The sequence below is a fragment of the Pagrus major genome, chromosome 16, assembly GCF_040436345.1.
Source record: "Pagrus major chromosome 16, Pma_NU_1.0".
Classification (NCBI taxonomy): Eukaryota; Metazoa; Chordata; class Actinopteri; order Spariformes; family Sparidae; genus Pagrus; species Pagrus major.
In genome coordinates, this window is record NC_133230.1 from 6079820 (window position 1) to 6104854 (window position 25035).

A 25035-nucleotide genomic window follows, 5' to 3' on the forward strand; every position below is an offset into this window, starting at 1 on the left:
AATATTAGTTTGTTTACATGATGCCACTGTTTTTTTTAAATGAAAGAAAACATTTTTTTATATTCATATATACATATATATGGAAATATATATATATGGATAAAAAATAAGAAAATGTGTGTTTTGTTCATTTAAATCTTTTTTCTTTATATATATCAAAAGAAAACAAAAAAGATGTAATTTACATATATATATATATATATAGAGAGAGAGAGAGAGAGAGAGAGAGAGAGAGAGAGAAATAAATGTTCTTTTTAAATGAAAAAATAATTTTAATCCTGAAAATGAGTGAATATTTTTGTAGTTACTATCAGGACTGATGTTGGTTGAACAATTTAACCTGGTGAAAGTTTTTTTATGGCAGTTTTTGACATGGCACAGTCTTTGTACTAGATGTGGTCTGAGTAACTTCTTATAGTTGTGTTTCTCATGGTTCAGTTGCATGAGGGTGATCTGAGTATGTCCTCCGGCTCAGTGCCGGTTCGGTCCACAGGGGGCCAGCAGTCAGGCCGCTGCAGGCTCTCGGTCACCGCCTCTTCCTCTAACAGCCGCTTTTCAAAATCCGCTGCAAACTCAGAGGAGGATGTTACACAGCCGAGGACACAAAGCAGCCAGCACACCATCAGACTGTCCGCTGCTGTCTGAGACTCCAACAAAACCCCGCAACACGTCTGCATCTTCACGCGTAAAGACGCATCTGTGTTTCTGCAGCGGATCATCGGCTCCACGGGAGAAATGTTGTAAAAGTTTATTTTATACCCGCGTTTAGTTTATCACGAAATCCTAGTTGGAGAAGGAGCCAAGTGTCGTCCAAGTCCGGAGACTTTGGTGAGTGTTGTTCAGTTTCTTTTCCTCTTCTGGGTTTTTAATCATATTTTGAAATCCAAATTCCTGGATGATGTTGGCCGACAGCAATCCCGACCAACCATTTCCTCCCGACATGCATCATCGTGAGGACACAGTCAGTGAGTTGGTGGAGCAGATTGCATTCAGGCAGTACTAAGACTGAACTGTGGAGTGTTTTCAATGACAGATGTGAGCTCGTTTACTAAGCAGTTCAAGTGTTTACTGCTTAAATCCTATGTGGCCTTTTGTAACACTCAAGTTTCTTTATCCTCACATCCTAAAGGAAACATGCTGTGATGGATAAAGGAAACTGAAAATGATCTCACCAGAGTTTTATTGATTAAAATAAGAAATGAATGAGATCATTAAATTGAGCTATGAAAGGATTAAACAACATGAATGTAGTTACCCAAGGCTGGAGACCAACTTTGCCCCAGTGTGGGCAAATTACAGCATCCAGCACACTGCAAAGAAGTTTCCCAAAGCTAGTAGAAATATAAATAATGGGCAGATAGTGAGTCAGGGATTCATTTTTGCACAAAAGTCATAGGAATTGGGGGACTAAAGCCATCGCAATCCCAACATAAACTTCAGAGTGGTGTGTGTTTCACAGGACTAGATGATGGGAACACAATTATGACAAATATGACCATAAAATCTGCAAACTAAGGCCCATCACGCACATCTACATTGGTCCGATAGTCTAGTAAAGTGTGTTTTATAAAGCCCAAAATCGCAGTCACATCGTCTCAGTGAACAACATCCTCTGTCCGTAGACCCTCGATTCAAATAAGGAAGAATTCCCTTGTAGCAGATGTGGATGAAATGGATATGTGCCGCTTGAAAATGTGTGTACATCAATTGCAATTTCTCAGATCCTTAATATTGGCATTAGTACTGAAATGCAAGCATGCGTATTCAAAATCATTCTTCTACTGAAAAGATTTGGGTACTTCAGACACAAACAACTGTATTTCTTCTGTAGGATACATTTCTTCATGCTGAGATTATATTAAAAGGCAATAAGGGATAATATTAAAATCAATAGAGACAACAGTTTGCTTATTATAATGCAAGAAACTTCCTTTTGTTCCATAATCATCTTTTATTCCACAATGTCCAACAAAAGCATTGTTTCACAAGGCGGATATCAGAGGGGGAAAGTTTAGAAATCTTCACTTTTCAGATTGACATCTGTTGCTGATGATTAGTAATCACACCAGTGCTAGTGAAGGCCGGGATGGTGCGGAGGATTAACCTTCTTCTTGTGACCTGGACTGAGTGATTCTTTGGCCGCAGCAGCTGTCAAACCACCGTGAGCCGCCGAGCCGAGCCGAGCCGAGCAGGAGGGCTACCGGGATAATTGGCTCAGTCAGAGGCTGCTTGGAGAGCGCAGAGTGAATCAGTGCAACAACACAGGCAAAGTGTTGTGATTGTTTCCTACAGTTTTCCAATTTTCAAGACCACATGCGCTTTAGACGAGCTGCAGCAATGCTGAGCCATGATTTCCTTGCTTTTTCATAAGCCGCTCAGCTGTGCAGATGCAGAATACTGATTTGGTTTTTGTGTCTATTGTCTGTGGTGAATGGGTGGGTACCCCGAGTCTGGGGTGTGGGGGACACCTGGCTGAGCGCTTGATGATCTCACTGAGAGCAGCTGGAAAAGCAGGGGTCAGGAGGTGCTCTTTGTATAGACATTCAGGCCTCAAACATGGGAAGTTTCAGCTCATCAGATATAATGATATGATCTTTATTAAAAAGCAGGGCCTGCTTTGGTTGTTTGATAAAATGCACTCCCTTACAAAATCAAATTAGTTATTCTGCAATGATTCATTATTTTCCAATACAGATATTTCAAGTTATTCTGAGGAAACTGCATTTTTTCATATTGCATAATAGATATTCTTGCAGCTCTAATTTTGCAATTATTTTGACAGAAACTACGATTGCGATTTGATTCACGTTTAGTGTGACTGATCATTTTTACATCATAACTTTCATTTACCCGGTAAAAATCCTGATGACGTGACATTTGTTGCGGTCCGTACCAAACAAACGTGTTTTCTTACATCTGGAGAACATGATTTGTAGACCAGGACATCTCTGCAGCACTACAGTACTAATTTGTAGCGCTGTTTGTGACACATTTTACCTTTTATCAATAAAATGGCACATTCTGAGATTTGCTCTTGGCCATAACTCAATAATATTTAGTTTAATTGTGCAGCTCTGCAGCATAGATGTCATGCACATGTTTGAACAAAGTGAGGTTAGATCAGACACCTTATAATGCAGGATTTAGCATGAAAACAGTTCCTAATACAAGTACATAAAGGCATTCATTTTAAAGTGCAGGACTAATAACGTCAGCTGAAATCCAGGAAAGCAAAAAAGAAGAAACAATAGATGCACTGTATGAACATACGACTGGTGCCAACACATCCGTACTGTGCAGAAATGTGATTCAGTAGTTGGACGTAACATTTGTGGAAAGTGTCTGTCATTAAAAATAGAAGTAGGTGAACTGTGCTCAGCTGTCTTTGCTATTTCCATCACGTTAACTAACATTTACCTTCGTTAAGCTTCAGGTGGCTGAACCGGGCTGTTCCGTCTATGAGTTATGTCATTGCTTAAGTTCGTCAGACTCCATCTTTTCTTTGTTTTGACCCCGCGGAGACCTCTCTGGTTCATCACGCTTCCTGGATAATCACCTGGATTCATTGTTTGTGTTTTTGGATGAGAGAAACTGACTGTGCCTTCTTGTTCGTGCTGAACTGGACTCCAGATTTCTGTTTGGGGCCACAAAACGGTGTTTGCTCTCCGTCAGATGTTTCTCATTGTTATTCTATTACAGCAGCGATGCATCCAAATAGAAATTCTGACAACTTTGTCCTTGTGTTTGTAACCGATGCTGCCTCCAGTGATCGTTGGCTCAAGGCTTTGGTGTTAGTTTGGTCAATTAGTTCCTGGCTGCTTGTTCCACTTGGTTCAGTGCCACTGTGCTGTCTTTGTCCTTGGTCTTTATCCCCAGTGTGTAGAGCGTTTGGTCTAACAATGTCTAACATGCAGCTTTCTGTCTGATTCTTCCTCATTAACTCGAGCTTTTAATCGTCAGCCTTTACAAAATAAAATAAGATACCCTCACATTTTGGCATCACACCTGTTTAAACTACATCATGCTGTGTTTACAAGGTGAAATTTCCCTTTTCGTGGTTGCCTCGATGGAATTGCATTGATCATGAAACAGCCCAGCTAAAAGTGAGTCACGGTCAGTGTCAGACTTGGCTGCGTCCGTCAATTTTACCTGATTGTCTAATCACTCTAATTGGATTAGTCAAAGCCTGCAGCACAAATGACACTGGAGCGGTGTGTCGGTAGCTCAGTCGCTCAGTCGCTCAGCGCCACTCTCAAATGAAGGCGCTGTCAGGGACGCAAGCTGTCGAGATAAATGTTTCCACCCTGTTTGTGAGTATCTTTTAACAGTGACTGGATACATTATGCTGTGAAGAGATTTTGACTTCTTCCTCTTGTTTTACTTAATTTTAAGCAGCCCACACAACAAGAAATCAAGCTTACTGCAATTGTTTAATTAAAAAAATCTGCTAAATATCAGACACATGTGTGACCAATGACAATGTTTGTTTTTGGGTACATGTGCGACCAAAATATTCGAACCTTGGAGCCCCGCATCTGCTGAAATGTGAAGGAAAGTATGATAAAACATGTTTTTTTTCTTCCTATTCTCTCAGGGCAGGGTGCTGTCCTGTGGGATGGATGACGCCCAAGAGCAGGACCAGTACGAGGAGCGCCTAAAAGAAGTCTTCAACAGTTTTGACGCCAGTGGCTGTGGCTCGCTGTGCCCGGAGGAACTGTCTGACCTCTGCCTGTCTCTGCACCTGGATGATGCCACACCTGCTCTGCTCCAAACACTGCTGCAGAACCAGGACCGCCTCACTGCCAGGGTACGTTTAATCCTGAGGAAAAGATGTTGTTCTGGTCTTAAAGGTGTGCAATAGTTGTATTTGCAGAATTTATATTCTTATTTTTCTGCACGTGAGTCGTGGCCTTTTGGCTTTCCTGCATATAGGGTCCTTTGAATTTGGCAGGCGCCCATGTCGAGCCACTCCTGCTCTCAGGTCTTTGTGTCTCCAGGCTTTCTGGTGCTTTGTTAGCTGTCTTGTTGAGGAGAAAATGTGCCCCCATCAGCCGTGATCCCAGGTGTCTGTCGTCAGGACAACCGAGCCAGCTAATCACCATTCACAGATGCATTTCTTTGAGTGTGCTCCATGTGAACATTTATGAAATGGAAAGGACACTGGTCTGATCTGAACAATTGGACCTCAGCTTTGCAGTTTCACAGGATCTCTGGTGTGAATTTTGGGATGTGATAGAGATGTTTTCCAAATTGCTCCACACTTTTGCATAAACTTGTGTTTGTATATAAGCGTGTGGACAGACGGATGGCTATTGTTTTGCCCGTGCGGGCGTGTGTGGGCGGGGGTGAATGTTAGCAGAGGGCTGGTGAGCTGATTGCCTGCTCATGGCATCCAACAATAATGTCAAAAAAGGAAGAAGAAAACACACAAAAAGCCGGCAGCCGCCCGCCTCAATGCACAATGAAAATCAGCATATTCAGGGTTAGCAGCTGTTGATTCTTGAAGTGTGACCTCCCTGCTCCTTGCTCAGCACACCCTCCTCCAACCAGACACCCAGGAACACCCAACCTCCACCCGGCACACTGGGAATTACATCCGGTCTGAGGAATTTTATGAACTTTTTGCTGCACATACTGAGCATTGCTTGCATCTCACAAAAACATTGCATTTTTCTTCACTCTTGTTTCAGGTTGACTTTGACCAGTTCAAGAATGCACTCATCCTGGTGTTGTCCTCAACTATTGAGCCACCTCAAGAAGAGCAGGAGACCGTGTCGACACGAGGTGAAGTCTGATTTCTGTTGTCTTTCACTCACTTGTCAGGCTGAAAACAAGCACGAAGCATGAAGCTACGTCAGTAACATCCCATATCGGTTTAATATTAAACTCTAAGGAGGCTTTTTCCATTCAACCATGAAGGTGACTTGTGAATCAGTGTTACAGCCCCCATGCTGAGTCAGCGGTAAATCTACATACGGAGGCACTGAGCCAAAAGCGTCGGCCCAAAGCCAATTAGCCGGCAGTTGAACTATTTGCACTGTCATGGTTTGACCACTGGCAGGGTTTGTTATTGTACAGACATGGCTAACACAGTTGTGTTATTTGTTGTTACTAACAACCCAACTTGTTTAATCTTTCTTGTTTTTGTGAATGAATATTCCCTCCTGCTGGTTAATGCATCATTTTAGCTCCGGTATTTTATTGTCCACACGGCACACTGACGACATGTTTGGTGCATTCCACCACCGACTATCTCAAAGTTTGTAGACGCTGTGCTCGGTTAGTCAAGCAAAGCGATTACACTTTGTTGGCTCTCTTTATGGGCTATAATTTCCCAGATACTGATAAATTGCCAATAACATAATTTTTCCAATATTGGGCCGATAACTTATTAGTCCGATGTATATCGTGTATCCCTATTTAGGACTGTTGGTTGGACAAAAGTAGCAATTTGAAGACGCCACTTTGGACGGGAAATTTCCCCTTTTTTTTTTTTCTTCACATGACTAAATGATTACTCAATCAATCCTGAAAATAATCAGCAGACTAATCGATAATGAAAGTTATCATTAGTGTCAGCCCTAGTATGGTCAGTATTTGTCTTATTGTCAATGAAGCATAAAGTCTGTTAAACCTTCAGTGAATTTCTCTGACCTTTTCAACAGTTAGCACTGGACACACTGTCAACCTTTCAGTATCACGTCTCTTTCATTCAAACAAATAGGAACATGTGGCTGCTGAAGAGTCTTTGGTTATCAGTTTTAGAGAAGTTGTTTTGGAGAAGTATCCGCTGAAGGCTGTGTCAGATATTAGTCATGGAACATTTTTAGTAATGGGCTCTGTCGTGCACTTTGACTTTTATTTTGACAGTTTCTTGTCGTTGCATCTCCTCAGAGTCTCCTGAGATCCAACCAAAGTTCGTGAAGGGCAGCAAACGCTACGGCCGCCGCTCCACGCCAGAGTTCATCGAGCCTATTTCGGACTTGTCCGAAGTTAGAACTGCAAATCCGGAGGAACGGGAGGATCTGGAGGACAACTATGACTCGGCTGTTCCCAGAAAGCGTGAGGTAAAAGGCTAAGAGCAAGCACTGTCCTGAACCTCCAGACGCAAGGATGCCATCCTTATCGCCTCCTGTCCTTGCATGCACTGAGTATCTCGGCAGCCACTGACGGGCAGCGAGGTGTTTATTCTTAGCTAATCAGCTTAGTGGCATGCAGGGTAGAGCCTGAAACGTAATGTAGATGTTCAAACGCAGGAGGTTCTGTTCAAGGCTCTGTTCATTGCATAACAACACAGCACTGTCTGAAAATAACACTGTGGGCATAATTACTGTTTAATAAGCCTCCAGTAATCGAGGTGTAAACGCAGTGTTTGTGTGGCGACGCACAATGTTGACAGTTCAGTGTTTCCTGATGTGACTGGTTGAGTTTGAACTTTGCCTGAGCGTGTACGCTGGCGGTGATGTGGTGGTCGAGGCAACAGCACGGTGATTCAGGAATTTCCTTTGTGTGCAAACAGATCAAACAAAAAAAGAAGAGCGACTGGCGCTGATTGGACTGTTTATGGTTGTCAATATTTCCCTTTTATTCAAGATTGGCAGTAGGAGCCTCCCATTGTCTGGACAGGACACGCTGCTGTGTCAGAGTTGTATATAGCATCAGTTCAGTCATGGCCATGCACAGCTGAACACTCTGCATGGCTCCTCTGCTTGATCATCTTGGATTATCCTCACTGCTGACATAGAGAGTTGTTTGACATACGTACGCAGGTCTAAGCTCGCAGTCTGCGCGTCCATGACAGGCAGAAATAAACAACAACACCAGCAAGATGTCCCAGGATGTTTAGTCCTGAAAATCTATTTGGCTACAAGGTAGCAGGGCTGTACTGATAATTAATGGGTTAGTTGTCTAACAGAAACTTATTGTCGGATATTTTGATCATAAACAATCAGTAATCTCAGCTTCTCAGATGTGAGAATTTTTCTGTTTTATATCATTTTTAAATTGCATGTCGTTGGGTTTTGGACCATTTGGTTGCATTAAACAGGCGATTTGACGACACCACCATGGGCATTAACTCTTAAAGACCTTTTTGGGGTGCCTGACTTGCCTGTATTTGTTTTGTTTTGTGGTCCTTCCCTATTCTAGCAGTCAGCATCATGCAACGTTTGATTAGGGAGAACCTTAAGTTTCAGTCTTTTATTGTCATATTATCCCAGCAAGTTTTCATGGCCTTTACTGACCATGTAGATATGTCTTTGGCTACAACCATCACCTAGAAGAAGGAAACTAAGTGGGTTTCCTTGATGAATCAGTGCTGCAGCTTGTGATGGTGTGATCACGTTCACTACATAAACCATAAATGCCCAAACAAGACGTGTGATATCTCTGAAAAGCTGCTTATGTGAGTTTTTAAAGCATATGGACGGGATTAACAGTTCAAAAGTCATTGCACACTTCAGGACACTAGCTGTTTATAGCTGCTGCTGGCTGTCTAGGTCTTTGAGGGTAAAGAGACGTATCTCTATTTTTGGACATCTTAATAACTAAATAACTAAATTTATTACTTGAAAAAGGGCTCGAAATATTAATAGTTGCTGAAAATAATGGTTTTGGCCAAGTAAAAGATTTACCTTCAGTCAGCAGGTTGATTTTTCATACAAACAGCAGGTATAATGTGCTGCAGCACAATAAATCACGACAAAGAAAAGGCCCCACTGAAACGCTATAATGATGGCCGGTTCAGCTTGTGCACGGATGGATGTGTTAATATTCTGCGTATTGTCTGCGGTCCTTACTCCACCCCAGATGCCTTCCATCCAAGACAAACACTATTGGAGACATTGAACTGAAGCGTGTCTCGTGTATTGAGTAATCTACGTCGCAACAATGCTACAATGTCCGGCCTGGGGACCAGCAGATGGGGATGGGTCAGGGGGGCTCTGCTGCAGGGACTGCAGGCCCGGTGCTGTGGGAGGAGGAGGGTGTAGGACTGTGACAGAGGAACAATGAGCCCCACCACCCCCACCCTCATGGATGCCTTTGCACCATGTATCAAAACGCCACTTGCAGGATCCCATCTGTTCTTCATTCCCTCACTGTTTGCCTCCCGAACAATAGATTGGTTTGGTTGGCTGGGATTGGGCTGGAGAGCAGTGGGTCACTACAAAATAAAAGCCCTGCTCCTTTCATATTTCTTGACAAGCACAAAAAAACTTTCAGATTTTAAAACTCTGCTCCAGTTTTTGATTTAAGAGTAAGAAAAACACATTTTGATTTTTAAACTGCAAAACGTCTTTTTCAGCAACATCTTTCCATTTCTGCAGTTGTAACTTTAGTTAAGAAAAATTACCACAACAAGTTTATTTTCTCATGTGTTGACAGTACAAACATGTTTTTTAAATGAGGCGAGGTTGAATATGGGTGTAAAGAGGGTGCAGTGCTGGGTGGGGGGGGGGCTGTCTGACAGAAAAACACAACAGAGCTTTTGTAATGGCACGAATAGCAAATCAGGACAAGTGTGTCTGGGCATGACACACTTTGTTTACCTTTTGTCTTTTCCCAACATATTAATAGTGTTATTTTCCTCATGTGCACCATTTAAAAACAAAACTACCAGTTATCTAACCTCTGTGTTTTTGTCTCTAACAGCGCTGGAACGCTCACGAAGCAAACACAGAGGAATATGAGGCAGAAGGTATGTTACGTCATAGTACTTTTCAGAAAATTGACTGTATGAGTGTTTGTTACAACCTGATCAGTGTTTTACTTCCTGTGTAGGTCAGATGCATCTCTGGAACCCCGATGAGCCGAGCACGCCTCGGGGATCCATCGCTTCCCTGTCGGCCTGTTTAGAGGAGAGACTGCGCGAAGCCTGCGGCGAGCTGGCGATACCGTGGGTCGGATGTGCCGGTCACACTGAACTGCTCGCTCTCTGTGAACACCTGGGCCTGGAGGTGAGGATCAAAATGAACAGAGGCCTTGTTTATTTTACTTTTTTGCATAAATGATTCATTAAAAGAAAGAACATGCCTGCTCTCTCTAACTACAAAAATATCCACATTTATTTTTCAGGTGAACATGGACGTGCTCCAGAGTCTAACCGGCGATGGCGTGATGAACGTTCAGGAGTTTGTTTCCAGGGTTGTGAACCAGAACAAACCCCCGACGCCGTCCGCCTCCACCCCCTACAGACAGCTCAAACGACACCACTCCACCCAGGTACGGTCACAATTCATTTCCTTTAATAAATGATTTATTTGTTATAGCTTCAGAATAGTTTTCTACATTGTCAAAGATCTACAATTTGAATCCTTTAAACAAATTACAACTGAGAGAAGACATGGCTTTACTAGAGATTCCTCTACATGCAACGTTTTTTCTCTCCGTGCAGCCCTTCGATGAGGGAGGTCGTAGGATCGCCACTCCGTCTGCCCTGACGAGCACCATCGGGATGCGTCTCTTCTCCACCCTTGATGACGGAACCGGTTTCACTCCAGTCGAACACATTCTGGACGCCTGGCTGGAGGAGGGGATCGAAAACAGCACTGAGATCCTGCAGGTGCCGCACTCGACTTATTCTTCCAGATATGACTGTGGACATTAGTCTCAGTTATTAACAGTATTTTATGTTTTATACACTGTAAGTGATTTCTTTTCTTTTTTTGCAGGCTTTGAACTTCGACCTCGATGGAAAACTGAGTCTTGGTGATCTCACCATGGCGCTCGAAAATGAGCTGCTCGTTACTAAGAATGGGATTCACCAGGCGGCACTGGCAAGCTTCAAGGCTGAGATTAGATATCTCTTGTGAGTATGACTCATCATTCGAAGCTAAACACTGTTTATATTGGATTAACTATATTTAGCATCGTTCTGAACCTGTTATTCTGAGATAAAACCTGCAGGATTATGGTTGGTTTGTTTCTGTTCATGAGTAAATCTTTGTTGTTTTTCCTCCTGGCAGAGAGCGAGTCGACAGGGAACTCAGGGAGAAAGAGAAAATCCGATCGGACCTGGAAAAAGCTGAGAAACTTAAAGCTCAGCTCGCCACTGAGGTGGATGAGCATCACTCTGCGATTGAGCACACGAATAACCTCAATCTCAGGTAATTTATACCATCAGATTACGTCAGCAGCTGTCCTTGTTTTTTAGCTGTTTGTCCACTGAGGTGTACAGAACATATTTGGTACAGTCAGTATTATAGTGTTCTCTGAATGTCTACAGGAAGCTTGAACAGGACCACAAAGAGAAGCTAGCAGCGATGCGATCAGAGCTGATGAAGGAGATGGACCAGCTCCAGCAGCAGGCCGGCCTGCAGCGAGAGGAGCTGGAAGCGGAGGTCCAGAAGATCAGGGAGGATGAATCTTTTCTCCGAGATCACCTCTCCATCTCTGTGAAGGTACCGGAAAGCTTTGTGCTGATATGATTCGATGACAGTTGTGATGTTTGTCTCTTTGCATTATCGTCGTCTTATTTGAAAGAAACAAATGTACCTTTGTTGTCGCTATCTTTATTTTTAGGAAAACAGACGTCTGGAAATGGAGTTGCTGGACAACACTGAAAAACTGATGGAGGCGCAAAACCAGATTACAAAACTCCAGACAGTTGTGGACAACATTACGAAAGAAAAGGTAGAGACATTTTATGGACTTTTTGTTTGTGTCTGATTTATTTTATGCTTTCTGTGCAGCAGGACACTAACTCGCAAATGATCTTATTGTCTTCAGTTTGGAGACCTGGACCCCGGCAGCGCAGACTTCTTCCTCCAAGAGGAACGGATCAAACAGCTACGTAGCGGCTATGAAGCTCAGTACAGGGTAATTGCATATGAATCCCCAAAAGAATTAAATATTTGTATTTATGACGCACATGTTTAACTAACGCTGCTTTTCATTTGATAGGAGCTGCAGGATCGTATTGACGAGCTGCAGTCGGAGCTGCAGGAGTTTCACAGTCTCGGACGAGTTCATCCGTCCTGCAACAAACCTCTCTCTGAAGAGCTGGAGAGCAAAAGCCCGGGCATGGAGTCCGATCCAGGTAGGCCTAATGAAGACCTGCAACACATAAAGTCCCTGGAGAGCTCATTACTGAGCACTTACTCATCTGTTCAAGACAACAAACTGTACATAGAAACGCTGTCAAATGTCCTCAGCTTCACCCACTTGTGACTTTTTGCAGGTATCGGTTCAGAGGAGGTTCAGCCGTTCAGCATGAGCCTCGAAGCGGAGATGATGTTGGAGCAGCTGAAGGAGCAGCACCTGCAGGAGATAGAGGAATTGCGAAATCAGCTTGAAAGCAAGGTGAGAGCTTACTTTTTCCCCATCGTTGTGGAACCATCCCTGAGAAGAAGTTTAACTGTCCCAAAGTTTATCCAAACTGTCCCCAAATCAAAATGTTGTTTGTTTACTTCTCACCACAGATCACCGAATTTGACAAGATGGTAGAAAAGCAGAGGGTGACCCATGAAGACCAGAAGGCTGCTATAGCCCTCAAGTACCAGCAAGAAGTCCAGGCTTTGAGGGAGGAGATGGCCAGCGTCCAGAGCCAGGCGCAGGCCCTCCAGAGCCAGCTCGAGCAGGCGGAGCTGGAGCGGACTAGTCTGGAGCAGACGCAGGCCGAGGAGAGGGAAGAGCTGGAGGATCTGCAGGAGGAGGAAGTGGGAGCTCTCAGAGAACAGCTGCTGCAGTCCCACATCTACACCGCAGACCTGGAGGAGCAGCTGAAGACCCTCGAAGCCCAGCAGGCAGAGAGGGATGAAAACCTTGCCAGTGAGACGGAGGAGCTGAGGAAACAACACGCCATTGAGATTAAGAAACTGGAAGAGGAGCGTGTAAACGTTCTGGAAGAGGAGAGGAAGAAACTGCAGGAAGAAACGGCAGAGTTGGAGAAGAGATTGTTAGATGACGGTGAGAGGGAGAAGGAACAGCTGCAGCAAAGCCATGAGGATGAACTGAAGGCCAGACTAGAAGAGGCAAAGGTGAGGTTTGAGGAAGAGCGTGATGAGATCGTACAGAGGCTGACAGAGCAGTGGCAGAAAGAGAGGGCTCAGCTGGATGAGCAGAATAATGAGTCTCTGCAGGTGCTGCTGGAGGAGGAGATGTTGAGACTTGTCAGGGAACAAGAAGAGAAGGAGAGCAAGCTGAGGGAGCAGTGGGAGAGCGAACGAGCTCAGCTTCAGGAGCGTCAGGAGGAGGCCGTGCTGGAGAGGGTGCTGCAAGAACGGTCACAGTTACAGGAGCAGTTTGAGCAGAGGCAGAAAAGGCTGAAGGAGGAGTGGGAGAAGGAGAGACTGCAGCTGGAGGAGGATTACGAGGGGATGCTCCAGGAGAGGCTGAGCGAGGAGAGGGAGAAGTTTGAGACGGAGAGAGAGGAGGAGGAGAAGAGGCTGGAGTTATTACTGGCAGAGGAGAGGGCTCGGCTGGAGGAGAGCCACCAGGAGGCGATGAAGCTGCTGACCGTCAAACACACCGAAGAGAGGGACGCTCTCAGCAGCATGCTGGACAAACTACGAGAGGACATCACTCAGGAGAGGTGAGACATTTGAGATATTTGCTTTGTTCTTAAACAGGAATAGTTCTTTGGCATTTTGGGAAATGCATTTTTTTGTTGTCTTGCCAAGAATAAGAGGAGAAGATTGATGCTATTATGTGCGTTTTTTGAATATGAAGCCACAGCGAGGAGCTTTTTAGCTTTGCTTAGCACATAGATAGGACGGGGGAGAAACAGATAGCCTGGCTGAGTCTGGAGGTAAAGGACTGAGGCTTTTGAGCTAAATGCTAACAAACAAGTGCAACACTGTCTGAAATGTGTGCTGTTATCCCTGTACTTAAACAATCTCACAGGCATTTTGATCTATTTTCTATGAGCTGATATATGAGAGTGGTATCAATCTTCTCACCTAACTCCCAGGGAGAAAGCAAATGAGCATACTTCCCAAAATATCAAATGAATCCTCTTTAAATAATCTATAATAATGTTTGCTGTGCTTTTCAAAACTGTTGCTGTAACGTTAATAACCATGTACAGGAGCGACATCGAGATCAGCTTCTCCCAGAGAATCAAGGAGGTGGAAGATCGTTTCTCAGGTGATCAAGAATCTGTTGCGAAGCGTTTTCAGGCCGATGTTTTGAAACTTGAACAGCACTACCAAAGCGAGCTGAAGGCCCTTTCTGAAAGCCACGTCAAGCAGAAGCTCCTCTGGGAGGCTCAGCTACAGGAGGCCCTCGAGAACGCTGAGGAGCAAAGAAGAAAGATGGAGGAGGGGATGGAGCAAGAAAGAGAGAGTCTGGATCAGCAGCGGAAGACGGAACAGCACGAGCTAGAAAGTCTTCACAAAGAGGAAGTGGAAGAACTTGTGAGGAAAAACCAGCAACTGCAAAATGAATTAGACGAGTTGATCAGCAGGGCTCAGACTAAAGAGATCGAGCTGAGTAGGCAGCTGAACGACCTCCATAACCGGCTTCAGGAGAGCCTGGAAACCAGAGATGAGCTTCTCGCTCAGTCTGAGAAGAAGGCGCTCGAGGTGGAGCTCCTGCTGAATCAAACCGTGGAGGATTTCAAACAGGAGAGGGAAGAGCTTCTGAGCAGCCAGTCAGAGCTCGAGGCGAAAAACAACGAGCTGCTGTCCATTTCTGAGAAGCAGATCAGCGAGAGGATCGAGCTGCTGACGGAGTGCGATGATTTGAAGATGAAGATCGAGGAGCTGGAGATGCTGCTTAAACAGGCGGCGGTGGACTTTGAGCTCGAGCGGAAGGAGCTACGGGAACATGTATCCACTCTTGAGGAGAAGTTTAAAGATAATCCAGAGAATGAGAGAGAAGAGTTCATAGAAGAGAGAGATATGCTGAAGATCAGAATTAAAGAGCTGGAGATGGAGTTGAGTCGGGTTTTGTCTTCTGCAGTAAAGGCTGAGGAGGAGTCGTGTCTTGTACCCCCTGAAATCTGTCTCAATGATGATGTTATCCTTGTTCCAGATGTGGATGTAGAGATGATAACGGAGGACCCTGATGCTGTGGATGGAGGTTCCGACGAACATGGTGAACAAAAATGTGTGACTGAGGGTGATGAGGCATGGCCTGAAAGCGCCCAGGCAGTTGAAGGAGACCCTAAAGTCGGCTGTTGTTCTGCAGAAATTAGACGTGGTGACCCAGATGACAATAATTCAAATATTGTATCCAAAATCCAAACCGTTTCCCCAGAGATGCCATGTGATGCCGCCTCGTCCCTCGAGGCGTTCGAAGGTGAAGATGCCGTTGATGTTGGTGAGAAAAAAGCAGCTCTCGCATCATGTGAGGAGGAAAACAAACCTCAAGCTGCGGACAATGAAGGCCGTTACCGTGAAGATGAGCCGTGTCATGAGACTGTGGTTGATCCCTCAGTGCTGGAGGAGATGGCTGACCCCGATGAGCTGTCTCTAGTGGATGCTGAGGTTACTTGTTTAGCAGAAAACTCTCACAGCTGTGAACAAGAGGATGAACTTGTGTCCGACTCAGACTGCGAACGTTTAACCGCCGATATAAAGGATGATTATCTGGAAACTCCGGATGACGATTGGGAGGACAGAGAATATTCTCTCCTGAAGCTTCAGGCTTTGTATAACACCGCAACGGAGGAGAACATCCTCCTGCATGAGAAGATCTCTCTGCTTCAACAGAAGACGGAAATATTAGAGAATCTTCTGGCTCATAACAGTGAAAAGATCAAAACCGGCCATCAGATATTAGAGGAGAACTACAGCCTCAAAGTTAACATGCTTCTCCTGATGGAGCACGTCAAAGAGCTGCAGATGAAGGTCTTAAAGACGACAGAGCTTCAGATTAGATATGAAGATTGCATGTGTGAAAATGCCAAACTGAAAGACCAAAACGGTGAACTTGAAAGGAGAGTTTGGAGCCTCGAAGGAAAGATGAATATCTTTCTCGATTTCCAAGATCATTCCAAGATTTCGCTGGCGGATGATATCAGCAGGATGCGAGGAGAGAGCAGTAAGCTCTCCGAGTTGTTCAGTGAACTGGAGAGGCAGCAGAGCCCCGCAGAAGAGTCTCTTCTGGATCAGCTGGAGGTTAAAGTTCAAGCGGCAACCCATCTGGGGGACCGCTGTGACGAGTTTGAGAAGGGGAACACCAGCCTTCGCCGAGCCATCACAGAGCTACAGGACAAGTCGCAGACACTAAATGAAACGACGCAGGCTCATAGGTAACGTGGAGAGAAAAAACTAGGAACCAGTCCCTCCGTGTCTCCTGTGGCCTCTTCTCCCATCCCTGTGGTGTTGTGAGTCATACGAGCGCTCCTCCTTTTGTTTCCAGTCACAACGTAGAGCTGTGTCCCACCTGTGATTAGGCTCCTCAACCCTTTCGTGCGACGCAACAGATCTTGAACACTTGTGCTGCTTTTGATCCCTGTAGATCACCAGTGGGAGTTCGGTGTGTTGAAATCATAGATGCAAGTGACTGTCTTACCTATTCTGTTGTGTAATTTGTACACCATGCCACTGAATTATATCTAGTTTTCTTTTTTCTAATGAGGTTTTGTCTGTTTACAGATCTGAGGCCAGTCGTCTCGCTGAAGAAAACGTCGTCCTCAGGCAGAAGCTTGCTGCGTTGAAGGAGGAGGAGACACAGGAAGAGTTGATGTAAGAGACAAGACGTTTAATTAGCCAACAGTTACCTCTGTGTTGTTATTGTCATGTAACATTTTCTTCAAATTTTTGATTTTAGGCAAAAATTGGTGCACTTAAAGAAGGGGAATATCGCAGCTCAGAAGGAAGCGGAGACTTTCAAGAAACAGGTACTATAGTGACTTATGAAAACATCAGTCTGTGAGGCTGTACTTGAGCTAAATGCACACGGCAGTAACGACATGTTAACAAGCTCACATCAACCATGCTAGCATCGTGATGTCTGTCAGAACCATCAACCTCATGGTGCAACTACAGGAAAAGTCATGTGATCACCAAAGTTATAAGGATTCGTCCTGCGAGCTCGGCAAAAATGTCTTCATACAATCAAATGTTCCTTCATTCAGACGCAGTTAATGACATGTCACTTCATCTCCTCCTCTGCAGATTTCAGAGCTGCTTCTGCAGAGCCAGCAGCTGGAGGACGAGAACGGGATGCTGTCGGAGAAAGACGCCCAAAACATCGCTGTCATGGAGAATCTACGACAGCAGCTGGCAGAGCTGATAGAGGAAAACGACAGGAGGGAGAACTTCCTCGCTGACGAGAAAAACGAGGTAAGCGGTGTTCGACGACAGGCGGATTGGTGATGGTCGTCCTGGTGTCGAGTTAGTTGTAGCGAGTAGTTAATCCGTGGTTGTTTTGTGTTAGCTGGCAGCTTGTGTCTCTGCTCTGGAGGCAGAGCTGACCAAAGCTCTGGAGGACACGGCACAGCTGGAGGACAGGAATACCCAGCTGTCGCAGCAGCTCTCTGGCCTCAGAGAGAAGGTGAGCATCAGGCCATGGACACTTTGATTGACCTCACATTAACACTATCAAAGCATGACACAACCAAAAACATAGAAAGCATTACCACCACCTAACTAACACCATGACATGACTAAAAAGAAACTTTCTGGCCTGAAAGCCCCTTCGATCTGCTGAGATAACTTGTGGTGCTCTAGATTTAGCAGTGAAGGTCTGTGTGTAGAAATGTCTCATTATAACTGTGGTCATCTTCTGGTTTTCAGGCTGCCGGCTTCGACTCGATGGAGAGTCAGCTCAGCCACGTGATGGAGGAGCGGGAGTGTGCGGATAAGGAGACTCTGGGCCTCCGCAACCAGCTAGACGAAGCTGAAGAGAGGGTGAGAGTCTGCTCTAAAACACAGAATCATCTCTATGTTGGATCATACATAGTTACACACATTTTTGACATAGTCCTGGAACAAGCTGAACCTTGAAAAAACAGTGTCACTCAGGACCAAACGCGTTCCTTTCTCCTCTCCAGGTGAAGACGGCGGAAGAAACTCTCCAGGCTGTGAACCATCAAAGCGTCCGTCTCAAGTCGGACCTCCGTGTTCTGCAGCAGGAGAGGGACTCCCTCAAACATGACGTCGCGGTGCTACACAAACAGCTGCAAAATGTCAATGATAAAGTAAGATTATCTGATGTTTTAGTACAGCAAAAACATGAAAGAGCATAAAAATTCTTTGGCTTTTTTTGCAGGTGATGTTGAAAGATGCACAAATGAGGTGACAAGGCAGCACAGTGTTGCACAATGTGTTCAGCAGACCTTGACGTGTGCCTTCATTCATCACAGAACCATGTCTTGGAGAGGGCCCTGCACTCGAGCGGCCTCCAGAGTAAGACCAAGAAGCGTTACAGAGACGAGATGTCTCGGCTGATGGAGCAGGATCACCAGCTGCTGAGGCAGGAGAACGAGCGGCTTCAGGCAGAAGTGCACGACGTCAAAGACGACCTGGTGCAGTCCAGAGAAAAGGTGAGCCGAGGACGACGGCAAACTGTAATGAAGTCCGTGAACTTCCTCTCTCTGTCGCTAATCTATAAGCCCTTTACTTTATGTCTTGCAGGTCCGTCAGCTCGATGCTACCGTCCTGTCCCTGAAGCAGCACAAACAGCAGAGTCAGGCCTCCCTGGTGAAGGCCTTGGAGCAGGAGAACGCCTCCCTGAAGCAGGAGCTCGAGGCAAAGACAGAACTCACCAGGGTACGAACTGCATAAATCTGTCCAGATAAGCTTTTATCAAATATTCTGATTATGTGGCGTCTGCTCAAATTCTTGTTGCGTTTGCTCTGTGTGTTTCAGGGCCGTGAAGCAGGACAAGGACACTCGGAGGTGGAGAAACTTCAACTAGAGAACGAGGCACTCAAAACCCAAATGGCTCGACTGTCCACACAGCTGCTAGATGTAGGTCACGGCGCCGACTTTTTTGCTTTTATTCGAGTGGTTTTCATGATTAGATGGTTTTTTTTAATTTCAATGTTGCAAAAACAAAGCAATACTGACACTTCGCGAAATACACAGATTAAGAAATGACCCCCTTACATCAGTGTTTTGTTTGGCACATTAGCACAGAATAAGTGAAGTCTGTACTTTACTCGTATTTACTGACATTATTCTTTGGATATGATGTCAAGGCCTCCGTGTAACATCAACGTCTCAGAAGCAAAGCGTCTGTTCTTCAGCGGCCACATTAATAATATAGTTAAGAGTTGTTTTGCCCACTTTCTGCACGTGTCAGAAGAATAAACACACATTTGCGGCTCATTCAGATCCAGTAACAGACGCTTTGTCGCTGTGGTTGAATGTGACGACCTTTGTTGCTCCTAACCTTGTATGTCATCACTCGTTTTAAACGTCAGTATACAGTAGGCGATCTCACAGCACACATTTTGACAACTTTTCACTTTATTATGAGCGACAATCAACACACAATGCAATACAATACAACCCCAAAGCACAAAAATGCAGATTGACATGGGACTAATCTTATCACATGACCTCTGTGTTTGGTGAAATATGGCAGGTAATTTGTGGTGGAGTCCTCTGAACATCCTCTGAAATGATTATTAATTAGAAGAAGGCCCCAGGTTATACTGGTCTAGTATGAATACAGCTAAAGATAAGAAAAAACAAACAGGGTGATGTGCAGAACTTGACAAAACAGGGATGAAATCGTCATAATAATTAAAATAATTAGTGTTTTAGGGATGATCTGTTACAGTACACATGTTTATGTGTATGAGGGGGTAATGGAGGATTAGATTGTTGTTAATTAAAGTATAGTGTTACTGTCTTCTCTTACTCTTTCTCTTCTTTGTCCAGTCATTTCAGGCTCAGCTGGTCGAACTTCTGCCTCCATCGCCTCACAGGATGCCCAGGGGACAGCACCGTGGTGACGATCAGGGCAACATGCAGGTAGGTCCAACCCGATCCTTCCCTGATAGCAGAGTCAGGCAGACACACACTTAATTTACAGGATAAACATTAAGCCTGCTTTGAAATTCAACACAGAGTGAAAAATCCTGACCCATAGTGCCATTGCATCGCTGCACAGTTTGGTGTTACACTCGTCTCTCACTGTATCGTCACAGTTACCATGACTTCATAATTAATGACTATAAGGAGGGAGTCACGACCGACATCTCATGTCGGGAATGTTTTGGGATGTAATGGGAGTTGTACCCATTGTGTTTCTTTCACTGTCACTTTGGTTTTGTGCTCACTCAAATAAATCACTCAATTCAGGTGCTGAAAATATATTTATTTACATTTTTCAAATTGCTTTGTGGCTGGAAATTCAAAGAAAACATTAAGAGCAACTTGGTTTCTCGAACACCTGAGCTGAGTGTCATTTTATTTCTCATGACCTTTATGTTGCATGTTATATGAAAGCTGGGTGTGCGGCGCTCCTTGTTTCGGTGCTCGTCGTAGATCCATCTCATCTCCTCATGTCGTGTGTGTTGTGTTTACTTTCTGGGTTTGGTGTTCAGTCTGTGGTGCCTGTGTGTGTTTCTTCCTCGAGTTTTCTGAACTCACCGTCATTATTTAATTTTCCATCTTGGGACTGAAGGTAGTTGCAGTGGTGACATCATCTGGGTGTGGTCCTGGTGGCTGTTTTTTTCCATTTGTCACCTTGTGTTAGAGTCCTACGGCACAAACCTCCATCTCTCCCCGACTAGATAAACATAGTTTATCTGTAAATGGAGTCATCCCACTGTTGGCGTGTTTTAATAGCATCTGACCTTTTCGTTGTGTCACTTACATCTGCGGCATGACAATACTTGTTATCACTAGATTATGGATGAGTGTAGCATCTGTGTTTATTCACATGGTTATTTCTTATTTATTCATAAAGTATTGGATGAATTTTGTGTATGTAGCAGCCAGTAAAACCTGTGTGAATAGAGCTGGGTTTAAAAAATACATATATTTTCCGATTCAAATCAATCTTAATTTGAATCGTCTGATGTCGATTCATAATATCCCGAGATCGAATTTTTTGATATGTCTTCTGTTGTCTGTCTGTCGTAGTTTCACACACAGCACAGCGACAAGGACTTCATGGTGCGTTTAAGTGCACCTTGTAAACTCAGAAACTTTCCCTTGGGCCTACATCTGTCATTACTTTCTTGTTCTTTGACTACAGCATTTTTAATAATTAGATACTAAAATCATAATGATCAACAATATCCCACACATTTCTCTATATACACATTTTGACCACAAATCTGTGAAACCATTTAATTAAATTCTTAAGCAAAAAGTAAACAATCTTTCTAACTTGAACGGCCCAACCGTCCCCTTAAATTCAATCAAGCCTAATATAAAATAAAACATTTTAAATCTGTGAGATCTGGGTTTTTAATTGGATCCACAAAGTATTCTCACTCGTAGATACAAGCCACCTTAATACGCCTGTTTATCTCGCAACGTTAAAGAAAGTGAGAAAAAGTTTCTGGATCCGTCCCTTTGTCTGGACTCGCTCCAAAAGTTAAAGAGACCCATCCTCCATCCAGGTTTCATGGAAATCTGTTCAGTAGTTTTTGTGTAGTCCTGCAGACAAACCAACCAACAGACATGCGTGAAAACATAACCTCATTGTCGGAGGTACTGATGCACCATAAGTTCTCGTAGAAACTATAAAATCTAGAAGCAAAATTGGTGTTGTAACTGAAGTATCCCTAATCGGATCAAATCGGATATTGAATTGAATCGGAATAGCTCGCCGCGGTACCCAGCTCTATGTGTGAAGGCCTGTCAGCCGAGCAGGCGTGTGTAGGTTTGTAGGATTAGTGGACCGGCAGAGCCGTGGTGAAGTGTTCCTGCCTTTTCTCTCCAGGGACCGATGCCGGAGCAGCGGGCGGCTCACGCAGACAGCTACCGGCGGATCGGTGGACTGTAACGCCAGCGTCTTTCCCTGCTCTTCACTCTAGCCTCTTCTTCTTTTTTTTCCTCCTCCACGACTGCTCTTCCTCTGCTACGCTTTTGGAGCCCGAAAATCTGACTGACTGTGGCACACGATGCCGTCCTTTTCTGCATCCTTATAGGAGACTGTGAACAAAATGTGGTGCCTGATTCAAAAGGCATGAATGTGTAGTTGTATTTTCCTGCTGCTAGGTGGCAGGAAAACACAGAAAAAAAAGGCTCCTGAGGTTTTTTCCCAATGGGATTTTAATTGAATACTTTAAAATTTAAAGTCAAACATGCCATATCAAATTTAATATCTCCAAGCACACTACAATGTTGTTTCTTGACAGACTTTTGTAAGAATTTTTATAGTTTTTAAATACAGGGTGTATTTTTTGGGGGGGAATGTTTCTGCACTTGTAGCACTGATAATTGTCTGAAACAGGGTATGTTCATCCCTCAGAGGCTAAAATCTCGTGCAACAGCTCGCCTTACGACCATCGAGGAGTGTTAAGTTGAGGCGAGGTCAGTGCCTGACAGCCTCCTGAGCCTTTTCTAACAATCAAGCAAAAATTCAAACCTGCAGTCGTCAGGTGATGTTACTGTGTGTCCAGTCAGGGTTTAAAGAGATTTCTTCATGAAGTTTTCACTGTTAATCTTTGTTGTTTTTTGTCTGTATTTCTTATCTAACACTACACATAGTTGAATGTTTTTTTCTTCCAGCTGTTTATGTTGTGTTTGTGTTTCTGGGACTGTGTGTGTTTCTGTCTTTTCTGCTGCTACACAACCAAAGCGAGTCGCATCTTTTCAGCTTCTGTTCTTTCTTCTAAACACGGACTGTTCACACAACTGTTAACGCTGAGTGTTTATCTAGTATTGATTATTATCCCTGTTAGTGTCACCTGTGTTCTGCTGAGTCATTTAGTGAGTCTTTATTTTTTTGCACCATGTATAAACCCAAATGTCTGATGATGATGTTTCTTTATTTTATTTATTTTAATAGAATCGTGTTAGAGTTCATTTTATTTATGCATTAAATTATTTTTTGTAGAAGTATCTGGAATAATTTTATACTTATTTATATTTTATTTATTTGTTTTTTTTTAGTCGTTGTCGTCTCCTTTTAAAATAAATCATTTAATGCTGAAATCAAGATAAAATAAAGCATCTAGCTCGTAAACATGTCGTCTCTGAGTCGTTTCATTTCTGTCGCTCGTCAGTCTACGGCAGCTCAAAGGGAACAAAATTCTAGTTTCGTTATCGTTCTGCAGCATTTTGTTGATCTCGCTCACTGTCTTCTCACCAGGACGAGAGGGAGAGGAAGATGAAGAACATGGAGGAGCGTATGAGGGAGATCGAGCTGTCGCTGCACAACGTCAAACTGCTGCTCAGAGAGAAAGTCGCTCAGCTGAAAGAACAGGTACACGTTCACGCATTCAACATGTGCACAACCTCACAGACGCTTGACCTCCATCGCAAGCTTCAGCCTCATAGATGGAAAGGTGCAATTAGACTGTTCATGAAACTATCATCTACTCCCTCTGACTTTTTCTAGCTGCACAAGAACGGCAAAGCGGACGTGCTGATCAAAGACCTGTACGTGGAGAACGCCCAGCTGCTGAAAGCTCTGGAGATCACCGAGCAGCGGCAGAAAATCACGGAGAAGAAGAACTACCTGCTGGAGGAGAAGATCTCCAGCCTGAACAAGATCGTGCGTGACCTGAACCCCTCGCCCCTCTCCTCGCTGCCCTACCACTACACGTGCTCATAACTTATTATCTAAAGGCAGCCGTGAAGTGCAGTTCATTCACTGAGAAGTCTTTAAAAAAACAGCCAAATGCACAAGAAAAAGGCCTTTTATCCCACGCAGGTTAAATCCTGTTAAGCCTAATTTTACTGTGTTAAATATGAAGTATTTTTATTTTATTTTATTTTATATTAAGTAGCTTTTATCATGTTGGACCTATGAAGAACCAAATGTGAGGTTAAACTGTAAAGAAAGCCTTTTTATTTTACAGTAATTTATCATTTTAAAATGTTTTTCAAAGAAGTAGCTGTAACAAGTAACTAACTACGTATTTTTACCACGACACTATATAAGCGATACTGAAGTGCACTATTTATATAAGTGTTCTTGCGTCCGTGTTGTCAGAGAGATTAATGTGCTGATCCGTCTCTCCTCTCCCGCTTTAGACTTTATGTAAAGAAACAACAAACCTGTCTGTAGTCGCATCACGTGAGCAGACAAGTCAAATAATCTTGTGACCTTTTCGAGGTGTTTGCTCTCGTGAAACTCCACCTGGAGTCACAATCAAGAGGCAATACTCTCGATTTAAATGCATCAGATTAAAACAGCTACTGAATGTTGCAATATGTAAAGTTTTATGTGCCATTATGAATGTTTTTGACTCAAATGAAGGATGTTGTCTTTGTAAATGCTGCCACATAAGCACTAAAGTTGTAAAACAGGGTAATATTTTGCGTAACATGTAAAAATAAAATACATGGACTGTGTTTGGTTTGATTTCTCACCTGATTAATGTGTTTGTGCTGCAGGATTAGCAGTCTGTGGTACGGCTGGGCAGTATATTGGTATTATATCATTATCATGATATGAGACTATGCAGGATGTTGTCATAGATTTTGGATATCATGATGTGACATAAGTGATGTAATTATCTGAGCTTAGCTGACTATTCTACTCGCTCTAATACTTGTTTTTACCCACTTAGTCATCATATCCATGTTACTGATGATTATCAGAATTCACACTTTATATTTTCATTCTTAATTATGAGATACAAAGTCATAATTATGAGATAAACGACTTAATTATGAGGTACAAAGTCAATAATGAGATAAAAAGTTGTTTGTGAGATAAAAGGTGATGATTGTGAAATAAATGTCTTAATTTTGAGATAAAAAATATATAATCATGAGATACAAAGTCAAAATTATGAGATACAAAGTCATTATAATGAGATAAAAAGTGATAATTGTGAGATAAAAGTCTTAATTATGAGATACAAAGTCATAATAATGAGATAAAAAGTGAAAAATGTGAGATAAAAGTCTTAATTATGAGATACAAAGTCATAATAATGAGATAAAAAGTGATAATTGTGAGATAAAAGTCTTAATTATGAGATACAAAGTCATAATAATGAGATAA

At 43.5% G+C, this 25035-nt stretch overlaps 1 protein-coding gene across 2 annotated transcripts; it reads left to right on the plus strand.

Moving 5' to 3' along the window:
* Window positions 1–602: 602 nt before the first annotated feature.
* Window positions 603–24377, plus strand: nin (ninein (GSK3B interacting protein)). Of its 2 annotated transcripts, XM_073482751.1 has the most exons (31): window positions 747–828; window positions 4595–4807; window positions 5691–5784; window positions 6895–7067; window positions 9652–9697; window positions 9781–9956; window positions 10075–10221; window positions 10394–10561; window positions 10671–10807; window positions 10965–11105; window positions 11225–11399; window positions 11521–11631; window positions 11728–11817; window positions 11902–12037; window positions 12179–12300; window positions 12420–13182; window positions 13219–13531; window positions 14027–15036; window positions 15112–16195; window positions 16542–16631; window positions 16717–16786; window positions 17064–17231; window positions 17326–17442; window positions 17685–17798; window positions 17942–18088; window positions 18254–18433; window positions 18525–18659; window positions 18759–18860; window positions 19779–19871; window positions 23170–23283; window positions 23419–24377. In XM_073482751.1, exons 2-31 carry the CDS (start codon window positions 4616–4618, stop codon window positions 23632–23634), a joined length of 6624 nt encoding a protein of 2207 aa, XP_073338852.1. In that variant the 5' UTR covers window positions 747–828; window positions 4595–4615; the 3' UTR covers window positions 23635–24377. The 2 variants fall into 2 exon arrangements, with proteins under 2 accessions (XP_073338853.1, XP_073338852.1); XM_073482752.1 differs by lacking the exons at window positions 14027–15036; window positions 15112–16195 and having other exon boundaries at window positions 603–828; window positions 12420–13531.
* Window positions 24378–25035: the final 658 nt, after the last annotated feature.